The sequence below is a fragment of the Lissotriton helveticus genome, chromosome 5_1, assembly GCF_964261635.1.
Source record: "Lissotriton helveticus chromosome 5_1, aLisHel1.1, whole genome shotgun sequence".
NCBI classification, from domain to species: Eukaryota; Metazoa; Chordata; class Amphibia; order Caudata; family Salamandridae; genus Lissotriton; species Lissotriton helveticus.
This window is the reverse complement of record NC_136065.1, coordinates 1569433349-1569453453: the sequence shown is the minus strand read 5'-3', so window position 1 is coordinate 1569453453 and position 20105 is coordinate 1569433349. Positions and strand designations below refer to the sequence as shown.

Below are 20105 nucleotides of genomic sequence, written 5' to 3'. Positions count from 1 at the left end.
GCACCCACTCTTGCGGTGCAGCGATAGGCGGCTGCCACAGGACTCTCAAAATGGCGGCAGGCTCTTTCCTTTTTGGGCGTGGTCCACTGAAATGGCCCTGGGACACCTTGGAAATCGGACGCTTGTCTGCTAGGTCTTGGACCCCATTCTCGAAAGCGTCCCCTCCGCCTTGAGAATTCATCAAAAGTTTTGGGGGCCCCGACTCCTGCAGGCTTCTGGTGGGGAGCGGCTGCCATGATTGCTCGCGGAATGACCACGACGGAGCTACGAGATGGTGGTGCTCTCATGCTGACGCCAGTTTAGTCTGAAACATCCAGAAACAAGGTGGGGCTTTCATCGTTTGGGGGAAAAAAAAAGTTTTCATCCAATGAAAAGTGTTGTTTTTAGGTCATATGATCAAGCCTTCCATCATTCGGAAACCAAAAGTAAAATGAACCAATGAAAAGTTTTATAAACAAGTCACATGACCTGTTATGCGGCATAGGGTATAAAATGCGGAGAAAATACGTTGGCACGTGAGGCGGCGTCAGTAGCGGACCGATGTGCGAATAGGCCGAAGGCAATACAACGCGCCAAGATCCGGATGGCACCGAGGTGGTGTCATAGTTGGGAGTTCTGAGCAGCGGTTGTAACACTGTCTGAAGCTTATTTGCAGCTGCTGCAGCTTCACTACGCGCCAAGATCCGGATGGCACCGAGGTGGTGTGTAGCAAGTTGCCGCACTGGTGTGGCCATCCTACAATGCTGAAAGTCGGCGTGGGGCGCCCCGTTGGCCTGTGAGTTTGCGTCAGTAGCGGACCGATGTGCGAATAGGCCGAAGGCAGCACAACGCGCCAAGATCCGGATGGCACCGAGGTGGTGTCTAGTAAGTTGTCGCACTTCTGTGGCCATCCTACAATGTTGAAAGTCGGCGTGGGGCGCCCCGTTGGCCTGTGAGATGGCGTCAGTAGCGGACCGATGTGCGAATAGGCCGAAGGCAGCACAACAATATTTTCTGACTGACACCACAAGGCGCTGAGATGCCAAGATCCGGATGGCACCGAGGTGATGTCTAAGTTGCGGACTGATGTGCGAACGGGGCCAAAGGCAGCGTAACAATATTTTTTGTATGGAAGATACCACTAGGCGTTGAGATGCCAAGATTCGGATGGCACTGAGGTGATGTCTAGCAAGTTGGTGTGGTCATCCTACAATGCTGAAACTCGGCGTGGGTCGCCCCATTAGCCTGTGAGATGGCGTCAGTAGCGGACCGATGTGCGAATAGGCCGAAGGCAGCACAACGTGCCAAGATCCGGATGTCACCGTGGTGGTTTCATAGTTGAGAGGCACTTCATCTGCAGTGGGGCGCCGAGATCCGGATGGCACCGAGGTGATGTCTAGCAAGTTGCTGTACTGGTGTGGTCATCCTACAATGCTGAAACTCGGCGTGGGTCGCCCCATTAGCCTGTGAGATGGCGTCAGTAGCGGACCGATGTGCGAATAGGCCGAAGGCAGCACAACGCGCCAAGATCCGGATGTCACCGTGGTGGTTTCATAGTTGAGAGGCACTTCATCTGCAGTGGGGCGCCGAGATCCGGATGGCACCGAGGTGATGTCTAGCAAGTTGCTGTACTGGTGTGGTCATCCTACAATGCTGAAACTCGGCGTGGGTCGCCCCATTAGCCTGTGAGATGGCGTCAGTAGCGGACCGATGTGCGAATAGGCCGAAGGCAGCACAACGCGCCAAGATCCGGATGTCACCGTGGTGGTTTCATAGTTGAGAGGCACTTCATCTGCAGTGGGGCGCCGAGATCCGGATGGCACCGAGGTGATGTCTAGCAAGTTGCTGTACTTGTGTGGTCATCCTACCATGCTGAAACTCGGCGTGGGTCGCCCCATTAGCCTGTGAGATGGCTGTTCTTTGGATTTGGGCCTGGTCCACCAAAATGGCCCTGGGACACCTTAGAACTCGGACGCTCGATTTTTTTTTCCTTTCCTGTACATGCAAAAAAAGGTAAATGCCCGGTACGTTACACGCTTCATCTGCCACGATGAACTCTCCAGAGGAACCGAAAAAAAATATAGTTGTGGTAACTATACCATGCATCGTCATATGGAGAGGTGGCACCAATTAATTATAGTGCTGCATAAAAGAGAGATTTGGAGGAGAACCCCTGACCTGCTAGTACATTCATCAAAGAAGTGGCACTGAGAGCTTCAGAGGCAAGGGAAACGGTCCCAAATATTTAGAAGAACTTTGGAAAGATTAAAATGACATGTTTAGATTGTGGCAAATTAATTTCATGTGGACAGATGAGTGTTACTCTAATAAATACAGCATATGAACATCATCATAGTCGATGGTTGGTAGAGACATTTTGACTATATCCTGGACCTGCCCGTCCTCGCCCAAAATGGCGCCGGAATAAATGGGACTCGTAACTCCTTGTTGTGTACTGGTTGCAGAACCTTGAAATCACGAGATACGTATGCAGTTTTGAAGCACATGGCGGGCGGGGACGAGAATTGATTGAATATTTCGACATCCCTATTGATATTAAGTTCTGATGCGTTATTGATTACTGTACTGTTGAAAGTTCGAATTAACGTCACCCATGGTACTTGCCCGCAAATGTATATCTAGATAATTTTATTGTAACTGGCCCTGTCGTATTTTAATTATAAAATGTACGTCCACCGATTCCGTAACTGTTAGACACCTTAGTTCTTGCAACCTAATGGCCCGCCCGTTACGTTCCTCTACAGTGTAAATGTCTATTCATCATATACGATTACAGTTTGCTCTGTGGCAGGCCCACGTGGTTATAGGCTCGTATTTGTATAATGAAATTTTCACAATAAAGGTTTTTAAAAGAAAACATGGTAGTAGTATATACATTGGTAAAGTTTTTAATAATAGTGACTGTTTTAGAATCATTAAAAGGCAAGTGAAATAAAGCAGACCAATTACATGAAGGGTAAAAGGTATAATACGAAGGAACGCAGTAAAGATAAATGGTCAAGGGCTGTTGAGTTTTCTATTCCTGCAACATAAAGTGATCGATAAGAATCTCATATTCAGGCGTATCGGCGACTAAGACAGCAGGTCGACCCTCTTTTGCTCAACGGCTCCGTCATGGGACGAAGAAACGCTCTTTTTCTCGAAAAAAGAATATATTTTACTTGCAGGACAGTTGTAAAATTTCCGGGAAAGTACATTAGCCTGGAACATTATAACATATATTTAAGAAAAAATAATGTTCGGAAGTAATGAAAAGCGTAATTTTTAGGTCATATGACCAAGCCTTTCATCATTACAATAAGAAAAGTAAAATGAACCAATGAAAAGTTTTATTAACAAGTCACATGACTTGTTATGCTTACGTTACGCGCTGCGCGCCCCGGATGACTTCCGGATGCGCTAACGCGGCGCGTCATATGACGCATTACGCGACAACGCAGGTACAGAATATAGTCAAAATGTCTCCACCAACCAGCGGTCGGAACACAACCCCTTTCAGCAGGCTAAATAGTTCTGTTAAATGACAACAGAAGGGACAGGCAACAAGAACCATCAGTCAAAGAGGGGAGAGCTAGTTCTTCTCTACCGGGTTACATTGGGGCGCTACCGGAACTGATCGAATTGGTAGTCTACAGTGTTTCTGGATGTTTCAGACTGAAGCTGGGGTTAGCATGAGAGCAGCACCATTTCGTAGCTCCGTCGTGGTCATTCCGCAACCAATCATGGCAGCCGTTCTTTATCGTTATTTTGGGCGGGGTGGGTGGCGGAGCCGAGCTGTTTTGCAGCCATCATTGTGTGGAGTTCAGTTCATCTCACTAGTTTTGTATTTGTCATGAGGGGTTGTTCCTAATGTTTCTATTTTAGCGAGGTCAAAAAGAGATCCCATTAGTGGCCTACTGATTTTGCTCGATTCCTTTTCTTTTTTTTTTACACGATTTTTCGTTATCTGCAAAGACTAAACAGAGTATTGCGACTCTGTGTTTGTTTGTAAATAGAGAATGAACCAAAGAGAACTAATTCTAAAACAGTAAATACTTGGATAACAATCAATCAAATGGAGAGAGAAGCAGGCACGACGGATTACAATGGGGGCAAAGACCTGCGTTAACTACCTTTCACTATCTGCAAAGAGAGAGTACTCCTAATAGAAATGAGGGGGGGGGGGGGCACCATTCAAAGCAGATCAGTGTGCATAAACACGAAAATGTTTTCACTTACCACGTACTTGACATTCGACAGCTTATGATATTTGCTATTAAAAAACCATTGAAATTCACTGAAAAAACCATAGGTTATAGACCATATATAGTTAGGAATTAGCATTTACAAAACCTTGAAAATTCACTGAAAAAACCATAGGTTATAGACCATATATAGTTAGGAATTAGCATTTAAAAAACCTTATTTTACTCACACAAAACCATTGAAATTCCATATATAGTTAGTTGCACTAACTATATATCGCGCACCTGCAATCCACTGCTGATCATGTCACATATTACATCATTCATGACATGGTCAGTGACATCACTGATGACATCACTGATGACATCTCAAATGACATCACTGATGACATCACTGATGACATCTCAAATGACATCACTGATGAGATCACTGATGACATCTCATTTGACATCAATGACCACATCACTGATGATATCATTCATGTGACAATACAATGCATCTCCTCACATTTTAATATAACCTCTGTTTCACCCAGTGTTAAATACAGAGTATAATTTTTGAAACCATTGACACACCAATACTAGTTACTACATACGTACTCACTGATTCCTACGTCTACACACACATTCACTCATTCACCCATACAATCATTCATACATACAATCACTCATCTTTACAACACTATCATATGCACTCATACACCTATACAGACACTCACACTCTGCCACTCATCCATGGAGTTACTCACACACCTAGTCAGTCCTGTAAAGAATCAATCACACTTCCATTTTTTTTGTCTATACAGTTAAACATAGAGCACCTTACATTTTCAAACATATACTAACACATACTTACTTTCTTATACAATCATTGATACAAGTACACATTGATCTGCACAGAGTCACACACCTCCCAGCCAGCCACACACACACTCAGTCTCCCATACAAATACTTAGACAATCAATCAATAACCCATATAGTTAATCATATAGCTACTGATCAACACATGCAGCAGTTTACAGAACAACAGACATAATGATGCACAAATTAAGACAGTTTAGTCACTAACCCATGCACTCAGTGAGACACATTTAATCACTCACTCATACATTCAGTCATGAACCTACTAAATCCTTCGTCCAGACACTTATACATCTACTCATTCTTCAATATGTAAAACATATTTAAACTTTACAGAAACACACAGTCACTGGATGATGTCATCAGTGATCTCATCAGTGATGTCATTTGAGATGTCATCAGTGATGTCATCAGTGATGTCATTTGAGATGTCATCAGTGATGTCATCAGTGATGTCACTGACCATGTCATGAATGATGTAATATGTGACATGATCAGCAGTGGATTGCAGGTGCGCGATATATAGTTAGTGCAACTAACTATATATGGAATTTCAATGGTTTTGTGTGAGTAAAATAAGGTTTTTTAAATGCTAATTCCTAACTATATATGGTCTATAACCTATGGTTTTTTCAGTGAATATATATATATATATATATATATATATATATATATATATATATATATATATATATATATATTTATACATATGTGTGTATATATATATATATATGTATATATATATATATATATATGAATATATATCTTTGAACTCCACAAACGCCACTTCTAGATCCACACAGGAACGGTGAGACAGGCAAGGTAGGAGACGGACCACAGAGTTCACAGGTTCTTACTTTATTGCAGTGTTAAGCTGATAAAACAGGAGGGCAATACGCGTTTCGGGCTTCAAGAGCCCTTGTTCATATGCAACGAACTAGTGCAACTTTTTTGTTTTTATAATGCTTAGTGAGTAGCGTATGCTCCACCCTTCGAATAGTCACATGCCTATAGACATAGAAAACATCTTGTGTGTCTTGTGACAGTTATCAGTGAAAATACGCAAAATAAGTTATACACATTTATACATACGTTTGTTATATATATATGCATATGTGTATATATATATATATATATATATATATATATATATATTTCCACCAATGAGGGATTCCTTGAAAACATAGCCATGTGCATCGATACCTTTCTCTTTCCATTCCCCCCCAAACCCCTCCCCCACCTGGGGAGGCTGATTGTTTCCTTGAACGAGGTTTTCCTTGAAAATAGAGCCATATACATTGATTCATTTCTCTTTGCATTTTTCGCTGCCTTTTCAGTATATTGCAAGGATAGTGGTTAGTTATAGGTAGGACTATGTTTCCATAGGACAAGCATTTTTTGACTTGCCTTTACCTTTGTCGCTGTTTGACGAATCACGTCCCTTTTTTAGTTCAGCTACTGTGTTGAAAAGTTTTGGTGTGATCCTTCAACGGGGGCTGAGAAAAAAGGGGGTCACAAAATGCGTTTCCCCATGTTATGTCTATGGGGATTTTCATTTTTTGAACATGACTACAGCCCAAACCACTGAACGGAATGACACCGAGCAGAAAGCTAGATGTTGGTTAAGAAAGCGTGCTTTATGTGAGTTGGGGTGAATCTGTCTTGTAGTTTCAGAGATATTTAAATTTAAAAATATAGATATCTGGGAGCCCACAAGCCTACTGAGACCCTACTGAAATTTGATTGGGTGCCATCAATTCAACCAGGAAGTGTTGGCAGACATCTTGGGACTCGGTTGCACCGAGTCCCACAAAAATTGTAAAACAAAAAAAAGAAAAGGGAGCAGGATCCCACTAGACCCCCCAGGGCCCAAAAAAGCATTTGTTTAAATATTTTCGGCGGTATTAGAGGACCCGTCAAAAATTTGGAAAAAAACTAAGCGCGGGCTCTTGCGCTTTATTTGTTTGCCCCCAGGTGGGCCAGGTCCCTGGACATTATTTCAAGAAGGGATGCGGGGGCACGGGTGCTGCCTCCTGTGGCTTATTATGCCACTGGGACAAACAACTACCCGGGGCTTCTTAACTTATTAATGCGGGGGAGGCCCGTATGGTCTACCGCGTTGCCCCGGGGCCCACCATTTCCCTAGGGCTTATTTCATTTTAAATGGGGGTGGGCCTCTCTGAACCGCCACTGCCAGCACGTGTCATCCCACAAGGGTGCCGACTATGGAGTATGGGGTGCCTCGACCATATGAGGGACACCCACAGATGTCTGTGCGATTGAAAACCAGTGGCTGGCGAGGGGAGTAGCTCGGCTTCTGAAATAACAAATAGTGGCTACCCACATGAGACGACACCAAATTGGGCTAAATGATCAAGGCCACAAAAGACTTGGACCGCCACCCCCGGGGCTTTGGTTGAATATGTGCGGGGGGCTCTCGGCCCCCTCGCAGCAAATGTAAATGTGTGGGGGGGCTGAAAGGCCGCCCCGGGGTCCGCCACCTCCCTGGGGCACTAAATATTTAAATTAAGGGCAGATTATTATTACTTTTTTTATGGTAAAATAAGGATATGCGTACCCAGCGCGGCGCTCAGCGCGACCTCTGGTGTGCATGCGTTGGTTTCGCATATCCTACCACATATGCTGTGCAATTTCTAAGGCGTCGGGTACGTGTATCCAAGCAAGAAAAAAAATATAGAGAAATTTATTTTAATATATTGAAAAAAATATCAAATAAAATAAATAATTTTTGCATTTTGTTTTATTATTTTACATAAACAATATGTAATGTAATTTAAAAAGAAAATAGCTAAAAATAATTATTATAAAAAAATGTAGTAAATCAGTATCAAAAAAGTAAATATAACAGTTAATACATTTAAAAATTGGCATTTACAAAAATTCACTGAAAAAACCATAGGTTTTAGGCACGTTATAGTTAGGAATTAGCATTTAGAAAACCTTGCAAATTCACTGAAAAAAAACCATAGGTTTCAGCCACGTTATAGTTAGGAATTAGCAGTTGAAAAACCTTAGAAATTCACTGAAAAGACCATAGGTTTCATACATGTTATAGTTAGCTGGACATTTCACTCATACAAAACCATTGAAATTCGCCCGTTATAGTTAGTTCAGCTAACTATAACTCGCGCGCCCGCAATCCACTGCTGATGACGTCACATATTACCTCACTCCTCATGCAAAAAGAAATGAGGGGTCAGTGAGGGGAGGCCTAATAATTGCCTACAAAATCAATTTTCTTCGGCTTGCAGATTAGAGACATTCGTATACCCCTAGACCCTGGCCCCATACATTTGAAGTTAATGACTGTAAATGCCTACCTGTTCTGGCTTGTTTCCCACTCTTCTGGCAAATTCAAAAAGCGCTCCCACCACTTGTTTATAATGTTGGCATCTATGTGAAGTACATGCCAACCTTGTGGAATAAGAATCAAAAACTATGGCTAGATAAGGGAAACTGCTGCCCTTATCAATAGAGCGCCCCTTTATGTGGGTGGGTCCTATTTTTGGTGTTTTGGCCCCACACCCCATACATTTTTTTTGTAATGTTTGTTTCAAGGCCAACACCCACACCCTCAGATGATGCAAGAAATCTAGGGATCATCCTAGACAACAAGTTCAACATGACTGCTCAATTTACCGTAGTGGGCACCTCCTGCTTCCACATCCTTTGCATGCTGCGAAAAATCTTCAAATGATTGCCTCAGAACACCAGAAAGACTGTCAAGCAAGCACTCATCGCCAGCAGGCTGGAATACGACAACCCTCTCTATGTTGGAATTGCCAAACAATGCCTACATAGACTTCAGCCCATCCAGAACACCTCTGCAATACTCATCCTCAGCATCCCATTCCCACACCGCACCCACATCACACTTTACTTCAGGATGCAAAACTGGCTCCCCGCTCACAAGCCGATTCAAACTTCTCATGCACACATACAAAGCCCTACACAACACAGGACCAGATTATCTGAACAGCCGCATACACTTTCACCAACCCACCAAACACATCTGCTCTGCCTTACTCTCACTCGCTCACCTTCCTGTCACACAAAGGCAAAACGGGAAGTTGCTCGTTCTCCTACATTGCACCTAAGACTTGGAATAACCTCCCTCAACACATCAGAGCCTCCTCCTCACTTCTTGAGTTTCACAAGAAGCTGAGGACCTTGCTCTTCATATAAGCTCCTTGGGAATCACAAACATACACACCTGCCCAAGTGCCTGGATACCCTCTCAGGTGATTAGTGCACTATACAAATCAATATGACATAACAGAGCAAGATATAGGTAGTCCATAAATTTGACAAAACTATCAACTAAAGCTCCCAGGTCATTTGGGGTGCGCAAGATGGCATCATCAGCATAAAGCAGAGCTGGGACAGTAACAGAGTTTACCTTTGGTAGATATTTTCCTTTGATTTCCAAACAGGCATTTATTCCATTAATGTAAAGCAAAAATAAAATGGGTGCAAGGACACAATCATGTTGCACACCCCTTTCTAAATTGAAAAAATCAGTGCATTCCCCCACATGATCCAAACCTTACTGAGGCAATCATCCCCCACTGCAGAGCCTTCAGGAAATCAATTAGTCTTGATCGAACCCTAGCTCTCACAGAACGCTCCACAATTTACTACGATTCACTCTATTGAAGACACTACTCAAATGCATAAAGGAGAGGTCTAACTCCCCCCCTTTGGCAGTCGTATATTTGTTTATAATTAAATATAGGTTGAGACTCTGTTCAATGGTGCCAAGGCCTGCTCTAAAGCCGTATTGGATGGGCGAGATGACATTACTCTTCTCCACCCATTCCTCAATCCTGCTCAACACAATTCACCCTATCATTTTGACTGTGGAATATAAGATGGAAATTGGTCAGTAACAGCGTGGGTTGTTCCTAGATCCCTTTTTTAAAAATTGACAATTACAGCAGTAAGCCAAGAGCTGGAGAGGCTGCTAACAACAGAACAAGGTAAAACATTGGTAAGAATAGGGACCCACAAATCAGAATCCCTCTTATACAAGTCACAGAGACCTCGTTGGATCAGGGGGTTTCTGTGTAGGGCTGACATGAATTTCCTGTAAAACCTCACCTAGAGTAAACCTAATTTTCAAGGGGAAAACAGGCTGCTATTTTGGGAAACAGGAGGCGGGGATCCCGAATATGTATAACTTGTTTTAAATTGTGCAACCTATTGATCAGCACTGATGTTGGATCCTAAACCCTTGGTCTCTTCCACCAAAGCGCATGGATGATTGACGAGTCTCCAAAAGCATGTGGTGTCTTTAATTTGTGGTGACTCTATCAAATGGTCCCATTGAATGTTTTTAGCTGCAAGCTTGCGTAATTTAATGACCAAATTATATTCTGACCTTGGCATGGCTATTAAGGGAATATCACTTTGGTGTGAAATTTAGTGCATCTCAAAGCCTCTTGTCGGCCTCCTTACGATTATAGATGAACCACCCAGGGTTTGATTTTGTATTCACTTTTGCTGGACGCAAGAGGCAAGTTTTGGTGTTCAGTGACACAAAGGCATCCACTGCCATCTTGCTAGGCTGATGTGATGATAGAAGGTAATTAAAGAACAGAACCGAGTTGGAATGCACCACTGTAACCAATAGTACATCAATGCTCACCTTGCGCTATCTTAACCTTAGCATGTGATCACAGTTAAGTGTCACAGGCCATCAACTGTGACAGGTTTAGTGGTAATAGGGAGCGGGATGGCAAGTTCAATATGATTGTGATCGCTATACAAGCTTGGCGAGATGTTAACAGAATGCATAAATTCACCTATAGAGGGGGAGACAAAGAAATAATAAATAATCAGTCCTCTGCCCCACCAAATAAAGGTGAGAACCTGGTTATGGACATCACCAATGTGTTCAATGGCATTGACAAAGCCAAATGTAATCAGAAAAGAGAAGTTGCTCACCCCTACGATCAGCATTACATATCAAGGATTCCACTTGGGATACATCAATGAATGAATACACTGTTATGCTATGGCCTAATTTAGAGTTAAAGTGCCCCCGATAATAACATTTAAGCCACCTAACACAGGTAAGGTCCTTTCTTGTAGACACTGTAAAGCAGAAAACAAGGTATCAATGTTACAGCCCTTATCAAGTGTGGAAACAGCATTATCGAAATTTACAATGAAAAAGTTAAGCTTAGCAGAACAAAACACCCATAGATTGGAATATCAGTATGCTTAAAAGTGATGGGGATAAGGACATAATCTGTGGAGTTATGGATAATGGTTAACAAGCCACCCCTAGCACTGCCCTTTTCTGATCTAATTACAGAAACATAAAAGCTTTGAAAGCCATCCCAAGGAAAAGTGTCCAATAACCAGGTTTCTTGTGGCAAAATAAAATCAAACTTGTGCATGGCAAGTCAATCCTGATCCCCCATTTTAGCCTTAAAGCAAGCAATGGTCCAAGTGGTCCGCTTTAGAGAAAGTCCCAAACTATCCATGGACAGACTAGATGGAGCAGAAGCAATAGATGCTTCAACGGCCGGGTGGAGCGTACAATGAGGTAAAGCCAGGATGACATAAGTATCTGTTGATACACTCCTTGGAGGCAGGATTTTAGCATGAATGCTGGGTTGACCAACTGGACAAAAAGCTTTAGCTGAGGTTTCTGATGACCTTGGACATCAATTCATGTCATTGTGGTCTGTTAGTCGTTTATATCGGTTGTTGCAAGAAATTCAGGTGTCTCATTGGGCAGAATAAGAAGATTGGGACACACGATTAATAGTAGACTCTTTGTGTATTAAATGTCTATAAAAAGCCAGGAAGCAAAATATCTATGGCCTCTTCCTCCTCAGCCCTAGACATATGTGATGAAAGTACTGATCTAGTTAAGTTGGGGTATCTGAAATTGAAAAGTACGCTGTCGCCATGAAATGACTTTGTACATGGCCCAATCTAATCAACTTTGTGCACAAGTAAGTTATTTTCATTATCCTAGACACTTAAATGAGTGTGCCTTGTAAGCCAGCAGCAAACTTTGTTTTTTAACTCAAAAATGGATTCAGACGCTGTGGCAGCTCAATTTGGGACATTTGTCAGAAACACAACGAATGGACCAATTTCAGGATGAAGGTTCACACAGGAAACATTAGCAGAGTTGTTGGAGCCAGTAGTGCCAGAGGAAACATGATTAAGATGGTTTAGTGCACACAATGCTGAGTCACAGTTACAAAATGGTGGATGGTTCTGTGGCGAAGCTCTTGGGGTGGGTTTTGGTGGCAAAGCAAGGGAATCTGAAGCACAGCTGGGGTCAATAATTGGCTTAGTTTTCGGAATCCTTGATGCTGACTGCAAACCATCTGGTGGATTGAGAGTCTCTGATGTTTAACTGGGTTTACACAGCTTACAGATAAGTATATAATTGATTCTCGGTACACAATTCTCTCACCTAGGAGGCTGAAACAATAATTAAAAATAGCTTTGAACTTCAAAGCTCCCAATTTTGAGTATTTTGATTACCTGTATTATCTAAGGCTAACGTTGGTTGACGCATCTGAAATGGTACATTGAGAGAGCCCTTTTATGCTTGCCAGCTGGACTGCTGATGCCCTTTTTTGCCGGAGCGTGCTGGCGCAGCGGTCTGCCCCTCGCTGATGGCGTTAGACTCACCCAAGCTACCGCCGGTAAAGGGAAATCGATACAACAGATGACAGAAGTCAGAGAAAGAGTCAAACCTTCGGTATCCAAGGATAGGTTCCTTTTAGCTAGGTCGGTATCTTTCCTGATAACACCCACTGCACGGGTCTAAAAAGGTGTCAAAAATGATGCCATGCGATTTTACACTCGCCTTTGAGCTGGAGACTTTGCGCTGACACCTCCTGCAGTCAAACAGACTCCTAGGCCAAGTGATAAAAAGTGCAGAGAGCAAAAAATAAGCACCAAAATGATTGCCAAATCATTCAAATAGGAAATGGAAGCACCCCCCTAGACCACTGATCCTATGTGCAAGAAAGGGGTTCCGAAATATCTTAAAAGGGAAGTCAATCAGGAATCCTAGGGCCAACGAGTGGGGGACCAGCCCAGGTCTTGATCGGGTGTGGATGTGTGCAGGCAAGTCCACTCTTGGCCCTGTCTTCGTCCGGGCGCGTCCTGCACCGTGGGGAATCCAAAGCACTTATATAGCGTGATGCTGTGTGGCCCAGTGACCCTTCCTTCTCATGGGCTGGGGTTGTGGCCATTGAAATCCTCATTCCCTGTTTGGTACGACATTCTCTCAAGAAATAATGTTTTTTTTGTCTTGAAATCTATGAAGCTTGTTGATAAACCATGAACGCTGATCTGTATTACTAACTTCTTTTTCTTGTTTCGGCATTTATTGTGCTACAGAGAGACGCTATCAATTTCAGGATCAGTGACTCAGTCACTATTCTTGCTGAGTTTGGCTTCAGTCAGAATATTCTTTCTTTTCTTCCTTCCTTTCTTCAAGAATTCTTCCAGATCCAGGGGTGTTCTTTACTTCTTTAAGGTGGAAGGGGGCTACGGGTGACCCTCTTTAGACATCACACTGTTGTTCTCCAGAATTTCTGAGAGACACTTGCCAGGATGCCAAAAATAAAACAGTACCTGACAGGCTGGAGGGGGAGTGGTGGGCACTGCCTTCACTGGGCATGTGAGTATGGCCAGCCATCTCAGACTGGCCAATCCCACGTGCGCAACGAAGCTCTCTCCAAGCCCAGCTGCATTGCCGGGTTGGAGAGAGAAGGCACAGGCTCCCAGTCTGTCTGGGAGCGCAAATCATCAGGGCTCAGGCCAATCCTGAAGATGCTCTCATGTGAGCAGCTTCAAGATTGGCCACAGGAAATTCTGGGAACCTGTGCCTGCCTGCAGTGGAGAGGAGTGGAGCAGATAAGTGCGATCGTGGAGGGCAGCATGTAAGTTCTTTTTTATGTTGCTTTATTTGTCTCCATCCCCCCATCCATCCCCCCACCTAGCCCCAACTTTTTTCCCAAACACAAGCTGCTCCTGAAGATGATTAAGATGTTCACTGAAAGATGATACCCACAATCCAAACAGGTTCCTTGTTCTCTCTGTGCCTCCTATGTTCTTCCACATTAAGGGGACCAAGGGTTACTCCTAATCGCATAAGACCTTCAGTTGCTTCAGATAATTCTTCAGTTGTCTTGAGAACGAGAGCCCTCCTCATCCAGCTTTCCTTGTCTCATTCCTTACTATATGCAGTGTGTGAGCCCACTTCTTATTAGTACCTTAATTTACTATATGTTGTGATATTATGGGAAACTGAACTTGAGACTTTATCAACTCGTATTTTAATAACATGAACAATGATTGCTTGTAATTATTTTTTCTTAGGCATGGAAAGTAATTTTGAGAAAGTGAACACCAATAATCTTGGCACACGTTATGATTATGCTTCAATTATGCATTACTCGAGGTAAGTTTTGTGAAACAAAATTGGAGATGCCATTGCTTAACAGAACAGTAGTTTTTGCATCATGAAATACTGCACAAATGATTTATTGGATCTTGGGAATCTTGTGTTGGATATGGCATCAGGGGATGCATTATACATGTAGTGCATTTTCCTTCAGAGTGCTGGTGCTCCTTTTAAAAGGTGCCCCTAGCGCAATAAATAAAAATGCACTGTATTATGATGAATGCTCTGCCCCCAGGGCAGCCGCGAACTTGCGATGCCCTGGGGGCAGCACATTCAAGTGAAAAACTGAGTGTCTTCTTTGAAGCCGCTCCGTGTTTTCAGAGTGCAGGCGGCAACCGCCTGTACTTTTGAAGAGGATTGCCTAGCCCCTTGTAGGCTGCTGCAGTCAATGACTGCACCCGCCTGCAAGGGAATGTCTGGGGGTCCATAGGGCCGCCTTTGTTCCTCCAGAGAGCTGCTCTTAGGGGGCGCACAGCCAGTGTGCCACCTTTTAGTTGGCGCACTGTCAGTGCGCCTCCTGAAAGCTTCTTTGCCTCTATGACGGCGTTTGTAACACAGCCCAGGTGTAGAGCTAAAGGGATTCTCTCATTTGCATGGGGCACGTCCCCATGCAAATGAGGGAACGCCACCTGAACATAGCACTGTCGCTTTATGTGCACCAATACGTTCGAGCGCTATTGGTATTACAGAAGGGGCTGCACAAGCGTCTGCACCCCCGGAGAACTTTGTGTAATATAGCCCCTGATAGCTACTCTCATTATCACTTGCATATGCCTTCACCGATACACCTACACCAATACACCTATTATTCACAGTCATTCTAACATTTCTAGGCAGCACAGATAAAGTATGGTAATGAGATGTAAAGCAAGCTTGTTAAATCTCACTACTGGGTTTTACAAAAAGCGGGCTTGGGGTATCTGCCACTTTTGCTCTGGTGCAACTGCTATACAAAGCGTGTATAAGGGTAAACAGTGAACGAATGAGAATAGTGTCATGTATCATTCCACATCCCCAGTGTAGCCCACAGGCTCCTAAGGACAAGAAAGAACACTGAAAACATTCCTCTAAAATTCATCAGTACTAAGGACACTGAGAAATAGAATTTTCTTTCAGGGCTAATAACTCATTCTGTATTTATTTTCTTAAAATCTTAATTTTGTTTGACCTCAGGTGACCACCTGATAATTCATTAGCTACATTTATGACTTTTGACCATTCAGTTAAGTCACATACTATTGCATTGTCACCTAAAGCGACACAGAAAATGGTGCAGGAAGTGCAATCTCACTCAGGTAAATTGAAGACGAAATCAAGGAAAAGCCTACTTGAAAGAGCGATCAATATTATGCTTTACCAAAGAGATATCAAGCTCTGTCTAAAGCTAACATATCTGAGATCAGGTTATTGGACACACTCGCTACTGGATGTAGAAGGTTGTATCCCATCTTGAAATCAATTCGAAGAGTAGTTTATTGAGATGTACTTAGCTCTTAAGATTTAACACAATTGGTGTTCATGATTAATGGAAACTAACATTGACTTCAGCTCACATGCTGCCATCAACATGCAGTCTTGTCAAATACTCTAACTATGTGTTTGCAAGATGACCAGCCTTTTGACTTAGAGTGTCTACAGAGGGGTCTATGTGGACAAGGCACAATAGTAGAAGTTTGCATTGCATCTGCTCATACTTGTGTTTTATTACAGGAATGCCTTCTCACGCAATGGGAGTCCCACCATTTTGCCCAAGCCTGATCCTAATACTCCTATTGGGCAATCTCGACAGTTCACTGAAACCGACATCGCAAAGATCAACATGTTGTATTGCTGTAAGTAAACAAGTGCGTCATAAGTGATTCACTTCATGTAGTTTATGTTGCGTTGTAATTTATGGGATGGTGTGGAGACTACTGTAATACCCGGAGGCACCCAGGGAGTGTGCCTTCTTTATACCTCAGTGTTATAATATCAGTACACCAAGCATTGTCACTTGGTGCTAATAATATACGTTATGTTATCCTATATTTTATCTGTAGAGCAGTGTTCACATTTTGCATGACTTTTCAGCTCTGTCCTAACTCAATACTGATCCTTCTTGAAATGTATACTTTGCTTCCCTCTGCGTTCATGAGTCTATGGGACATATTAACAAGTTAATGGCGAAGCGTGGCATTAAGCAAAAATTGCTAAAGCTCTGAAAACGCAGGGATGTGCCGTATTTTCAATGGTATAACACTTCCCTGTGTTTTCCCTAGTGCTGGCACTAAACTCAGCTGACTAACTCCAACGCAGGTACCCTTGCACCATAGTGCAAGGGTTTCTTCGTTGAGGGAATGATTGTTTATGTGCAGGAAGGTACTCCTACCTACACATAAACAATCACTAATGGTGATTTGTAACTCCTATTTGTCCTACATTGTGCAGCACACATAGAAGTTGCAAATCGTCATTTTTTAAATGATTGTTTTTGTGCAGGAAAGGACACCTTCCTGCACATAAAAAATCATTCATGGCTATTTGCTGCTTCTATGTGTGCTGCACAATGCAGCACAATTAGAAACAGCAAAAAAAGAGGAGAAATTAAACTTTTTCCATCAATTCGCCATGTAAAGACCAAGTTTTCCTTGGTCCTAATTTTGGAGCTGCACCATATTTACACCATCCTGGTAAATAGGGGGCAGCATCAAAAATCAAGGAGGGTTGCAGCGGAATGCTCACAGCAATGCCCATTACCCGCCCCTTTCACGCAAAAGTGTAACATGGAAGGGGGCCTTATTTACAAGGCGGCAGTAAGCCACTTAATGTAGTTTAATGCTGCCTTGTAAATAAAGTAAAGGGATTATCGCCACAGTAACTACGCAAAAGTCATGTTCCTGTGGCGATAAGCCCTTGTAAATATGCCCCTTAATGTTCTCGTTAAAGTATAGAAAGCCTTCCATCTCCCTGTCGATTCCATAGTAAGTTATATTGTGTTGTACACTGAACAGCTGTAACACATCCTCCCTTTTCTGCAGGTTTTGTTATCTACCTCTACACTTTAACATTCCTTCTATTTTCCACAAGGTCTTGTCATATTGTTTACCTGCTTTGAGGTCATCCTACATTCAATCTTGAAAATACTCTTACTTATAGTGCTATAACTTTTCTGTGTGAACGCAAGGGAAGCTAGCACCGTTGACTGTGCTCTCTGTCTTCTGTCTAACAGAAGCTTGCACAAATGCCGCTTGTACTGTGATTGTTCTCTGTGAGTGCAAGAGAAGCTAGCCCTGTTGCCTGTGCTCTCACTCTTGTGTCCAACAGAAGCTTGCACAGCTGCTGCTTGTAGTGTGACTGTTCTGTGTGAGCACAGAGCAAACTAGCACTGTTGTCTGTGCTCTCACTCTTGTGTCCGTCTAACAGAAGCTTGCAAAGCTGCTTCTTGTACTGTGACTGTTCAGTCTGAGCACAATTGAAACTAGAACTGTTGCCTGTGCTCTCGCTCTTGTGTCCATCTAACAGAAGCTTGCACAGCTGCTTCTTGTACTGTGACTGTTCAGTCTGAGCACAATTGAAGCTAGCCCTGTTGCCTGTGCCCTCACTCTTGTGTCTGTCTAACAGAAGCTTTCACAAATGCGGCTTGTACTGTGACTGTTCTGTGTGGCAAGGGAAGCTCGCCCTGTTGCCCGTGCTCTGAGTCTTCTGTCTGTCTAACAGAAGCTTTCACAAATGGTGCTTGTACTGTGACTGTTCTGTGTATGCCTGTGCTCGGTCTTCTGTCTGTCTAACAGAAGCTTGCACAGATGCTGCTTGTTCTGTGACTGATCTATGTGAGTGCAGGGAAACCTAGCACTGTTGCCTGTGCTCTCACTCTTGTGTCTGTCTAATAGAAACTTGCTCAAATGCTGCTGGTACTGTGACTGTTATGAGTGTGCGCAAGCATAACTGGCACTGTTGCCTGTGCTCTCAGTCTTGTCTCTGTCTAACATTCCTTCTACTTTCCACAAGGTCTTGTCATATTGTTTACCTGCTTTGAGGTCATCTTACATTCAATCTTGAAAATACTCTTACTTTTAGTGCTATAACTGTTCTGTGTGAATGCAAGGGAAGCTAGCACTGTTGCCTGTGCTCTCTGTCTTCTGTTTAACAGAAGCTTGCAAAGCTGCTGCTTGTACTGTGACTGTTCTGTGTGAGCGCAGGGGAGCTAGCACTGTTGCCTGTGCTCTCACTCTTGTGTCCCGTCTAACAGAAGCTTGCACAAATGCTGATTGTACTGTGACTGTTCTGTGTGAGCACGGGGACGCTAGCACATGTTGCCTGTGCTCTCTGTCTTATGTCAGTCTAACAGAAGCGTGTAGAGCTGCTGCTTGTACTGGGACTATTCTGTGCCTGTGATGGATGCTTGGACACTTGCTGCTCATACTTTACCTCCTCTCCTCTTGTGCAGTGCAGATCTCCTGGATGTAGCACACCTCTCGTATGTGTAAGGGGAGCCTCCTGCTGCTGCTTGTGCTATTACTGTGCAATGGGCAGGAGGAAGGCATGTACTGCCATTGCACCCGTTGTACTTGTTCGGTATGCGCAAGGGAAGTCTGCAGTACTGGTGCTGTACTATACTGTCTGTGTATGAAGGAAGCTTGCCCTGTGGCTGCTGCCCATTCTGTTACTTGAAGCTTGGTAAAATCTTTTCACCATGAAAATGTCAAAAGAATGCCAGTGGTAAAACCTAATAATCTGCCTTCTTCTTCCCTCTTGCAGCGAGAGGGACACATTCAAGAACTCTACTCTAAAGCCTGCAGGTGTATGAAGATGAAAAGTGCTTCAAAGAACTGGACTGTGCATCTGCTAACACGTTGTCTTTGTTCAGCACATACTCAACATTCCATAATAATAAACCTATGTGGACATCTGCCTTCTGGCTCATGGAAAGCATGTACGTGTCTCCTTCCCTGTGTTTTAGGCATGCTTGAACCACTTATTTTAGTGTCACGTCAGTGGCGGATTTAAAAGTATGCTGGTAGGGTCTTGGAGTGGGCAGTGTCTGGTGTGTGGGCAGGGATGTTGAAGCAGGTGGGTAGTGACTGAGGTGGTGGCAGGGGGTGTGGTGGCAACTGGGTAGTGACTGATATGGGCTAGAGCTGTGGCAGCCAGTCACCAAGTAAGAGGTGGCTAGCAATACATTTTGGTACAAGTGTGTAGTGACTGAGGTGAGTCAGGTGGATTGTGCCTGAGGTGAGGCAGGGGGGTAGAGGGAAGGCTGGTAGTGGATGTGGAAGCAAGTAGGTTGTGACGAGTGAGGTAGGCGAGTGGCTAAAGTAAATCCAAGGGTGTAGGAGCTGGTGGTTAGTGAATGAGGTTTGGGCAGGGATGTGGAGGGAGTTGTGCCAGACAGCTACTAGTGGGTGGGAAGGGGTGTGTGGAGGGAAATTGCTCAGGTTAGTAACGAGGTGGCTAGTGACGGAGCTGGGTGCAGGTGGGTATTGATTGGAGGTGGGGGAAGATGAGATTTGGCTAATGAGTAGGGGACTTTAGGGAGCGTGTGGCTAGCCTGGCTGATAAATCTGCAGTGGGAGCAGGTGGATTTTCCTGAGTCCTATCACACTCCTGGTCC

At 43.7% G+C, this 20105-nt stretch overlaps 1 protein-coding gene across 1 annotated transcript in view; it reads left to right on the top strand.

Annotated features, from left to right (window-relative positions):
• LOC144755590 (hatching enzyme 1.2-like) overlaps positions 1–19426 on the top strand; it is a 59446-nt gene extending 40020 nt beyond the window's left edge. The window contains exons 7-9 of the mRNA XM_078644699.1: positions 14431–14512; positions 16226–16347; positions 19253–19426. Of these exons, the coding sequence (XP_078500825.1) occupies positions 14431–14512; positions 16226–16347; positions 19253–19284 (236 nt within the window). The 3' untranslated portion in view covers positions 19285–19426. The remainder of the gene's footprint in view (positions 1–14430; positions 14513–16225; positions 16348–19252) is intronic.
• Positions 19427–20105: the final 679 nt, after the last annotated feature.